The sequence below is a fragment of the Montipora capricornis genome, chromosome 11 (genome assembly GCF_036669925.1).
Source record: "Montipora capricornis isolate CH-2021 chromosome 11, ASM3666992v2, whole genome shotgun sequence".
In the NCBI taxonomy this organism is placed as follows: domain Eukaryota; kingdom Metazoa; phylum Cnidaria; class Anthozoa; order Scleractinia; family Acroporidae; genus Montipora; species Montipora capricornis.
Genome location: NC_090893.1, coordinates 30958773 through 30961272, shown reverse-complemented (window position 1 = coordinate 30961272; position 2500 = coordinate 30958773). Strand labels below are relative to the sequence as shown.

The 2500-nt window shown below is 39.0% G+C and overlaps 1 protein-coding gene across 1 annotated transcript in view; it reads right to left on the bottom strand.

The window, feature by feature from the left end:
- LOC138023368 (fibroblast growth factor receptor 1-like) overlaps positions 1-1532 on the bottom strand; it is a 9987-nt gene extending 8455 nt beyond the window's left edge. Inside the window, exons 1-2 of the mRNA XM_068870379.1 lie at positions 1336-1532; positions 1-59 (exon numbers count right to left, since the gene is read on the bottom strand). The exon at positions 1-59 is cut by the window's left edge and continues 126 nt beyond it. Of these exons, the coding sequence (XP_068726480.1) occupies positions 1-9 (9 nt within the window). The 5' untranslated portion in view covers positions 10-59; positions 1336-1532. The remainder of the gene's footprint in view (positions 60-1335) is intronic.
- Between the last annotated feature and the right edge of the window lie 968 nt (positions 1533-2500).

Here is a 2500-nt window from a genome sequence, read left to right as displayed (position 1 = left end):
TACCTTCATGGTCTCAATCTCATCCAAAAATTCGTATTTCTGCTCTTCAGTGGCGTTTTCTTGAGAAAAAAAGTCATGAAATAATGTTGAACAAATCAGTTTCAAAGTAGGTTGCTTGAGGCCGGGACAAACTAGGCGATAAGTCGCTGCAAAGCGTCGCGGGGACAAGTCGGCGCAACAATTCGCCTTGTGTGACACGGTTAATTTTACAAAAATCACTGTCGCTGATGCAGAATTTTGTCGCCGCGATTAGTCGCACGAATTCAAACGAGTTTGAATTCGTGTTTAAATCTTTGGCATTTCCTTAATCATTGTTGCATGGGTTTTGTAAAAAAGTTTTTCAGTAATTAAGTTTATTTTACAAACTAGTCTAATCCTTTAAACTAAGTTTCTTGTCCTCGTGGTCTTTACAGTTGGTCTGATATCGTTTTAAATTCGCTAGCAATCGAGGTATCATTAGTTTTTTTCAACAATATGTTGTTACCACGTGGAGCTATAATTTATACTCAGGCAGAATTTTTCCGGAGTACTTCAGTGGCTTATACCTGGTTATATTTCATTATTAAATTTTCGACCTCGGATATTGCGTTTTTAGCTTTCTGATTGGCTCACTCAATCTCATTGATCAGCTAATATACTGTATGCCCTAATATGGAAAATGATTGTGTCAAGTGTTGCCAAGCTGGAAACTAATTGGCGTTAATTTCCAAATGTCCAAGCTTTCAGGAAGTAATGAAAATTTTATAAAACAATTATTTCATTCACACTTGTTGGATATGAGACTGGTTATCGCCAACTTAACACTACTCGTCTCATTGGCTGTTTACAATCTCATATCTGATGTGCGCTCGCGGAAAATTTGTTAAATAAAATTTCAGTTTACAGCTTATTGAGTCAAGGCAATAAATCACGTGTCCCTTATCCCTACATCAAGAACACTTTATTTCGAAGTCAAGCCCGTAAATTAGTCCTTTAATCGCCCTAAACCGGTTTACCCTTGAGAGTCGTTTGGTGTTGCATGCAGTGTCATGACATGAGTGCAATCACGCTCATCGACATAAGCTATAATTGTAATGAGATTCACATTAGTTGGTGTAGGAGTCGCAAGGTCACCCTCTTACCATGACGTCATCCAAAACCCCAACCAAAGAGCGATACATGAATTGAAGTTCTCTAGAACAAGCATTCAAATTTTTACAATGCAGTTGAAGTCGAAGCTAAATTGTTGATGCTTGCATTGCGTACTCATTTACCTTCATTCACTCCCGGGATACAAATGCAAGGTAATTACTTCGGTGTGTGATCCATACAAGGAATCGACACTTTCATACCCACCATGTAATTCTTTAACAGCAACGATCTTGTGCTTGAAATTTTTCTCACACCAGTCTTTGGTATTCTTGTTAAAGAACTCCAATCCGTCAATCAATTTGGCTTTGTGCACCTTCCCAAACGCTCCTTGACCCACCTCTTCCAATGATTCTATTCTCTCCGGAGGAATTTCGCAGGAATTCAGTGGTTTAATATCCTTTGCTGTCCTAAAAAAAACAACAACACAAAGTAACAACATCAATTACAGCTATCCAGATGTGGAAAAGGTTTCAGTAAGTTATGGGACTCACGCAACATCACAACAAATTTTATTTTAGGTCGCACAAGGAATGGGGCTTATCCCTAATAGTTGGCTACGAGTGCTTTACCTTTGGACCATAAACAAAACAGAGCTTTCACAACAGCCTTTCTTGCTATCTTTTTGTTTTGTTTATGCAACTCTGAGACTACGTGAGACCAATCCATTGAGGCTTAAATGAGATTTGGGGCACAGATCATTATTTGAACAACCCTACATCTTTCCTAATGATACCCTGCAGCTTCGACCCACCCTTGGACCTTCTGATTACTTCACAGAGTGAGAGTGAGTGAAGTGTGATGTCATAAAAGACTAAATTTGTGAAATTATGGGATTTTTCGGGGTATAGAGTGTTTTCACCCACACGTGATCATTAACTTTTTTTTTTCTACCGAAACAAAGGAAAACGTTTGTATGGCACAACAAAGCTCAATTCCCGGAGAATTAGTTGGGGACACCAACATGGCCGCTGTTCCTTTGTTTAGGGACACCAATGTAGCCACCGTGACGTCACATGAAAACACTATTATGAAACGACAACATCCAAAAGTCCTACTCGCCAAAAATGAGCATTTTAGGGCAAAAAAATGTCTGAGATATTAGCCCAATTATGCTCATGTGACAATTATCTCAGTCTCTTTACTGCTAGGACTGAAGTGTCGAAATGGAGTATATTTGCAATTGTACAGAACGAGATGTTTCGAGTTAACCCCCAGGTTAATGAAATGAAGAGATTTATTTTTTGATGTTGACTCAGGGATACTCTGAAAAAATCAGAGTTGCCATCTGCAGGAGTCGAACCTACGACATTCCGATTACTAGTTTGGATGCTCTGCTCCTGAGATATAGGAAACTAATGGAAGCTAGGCC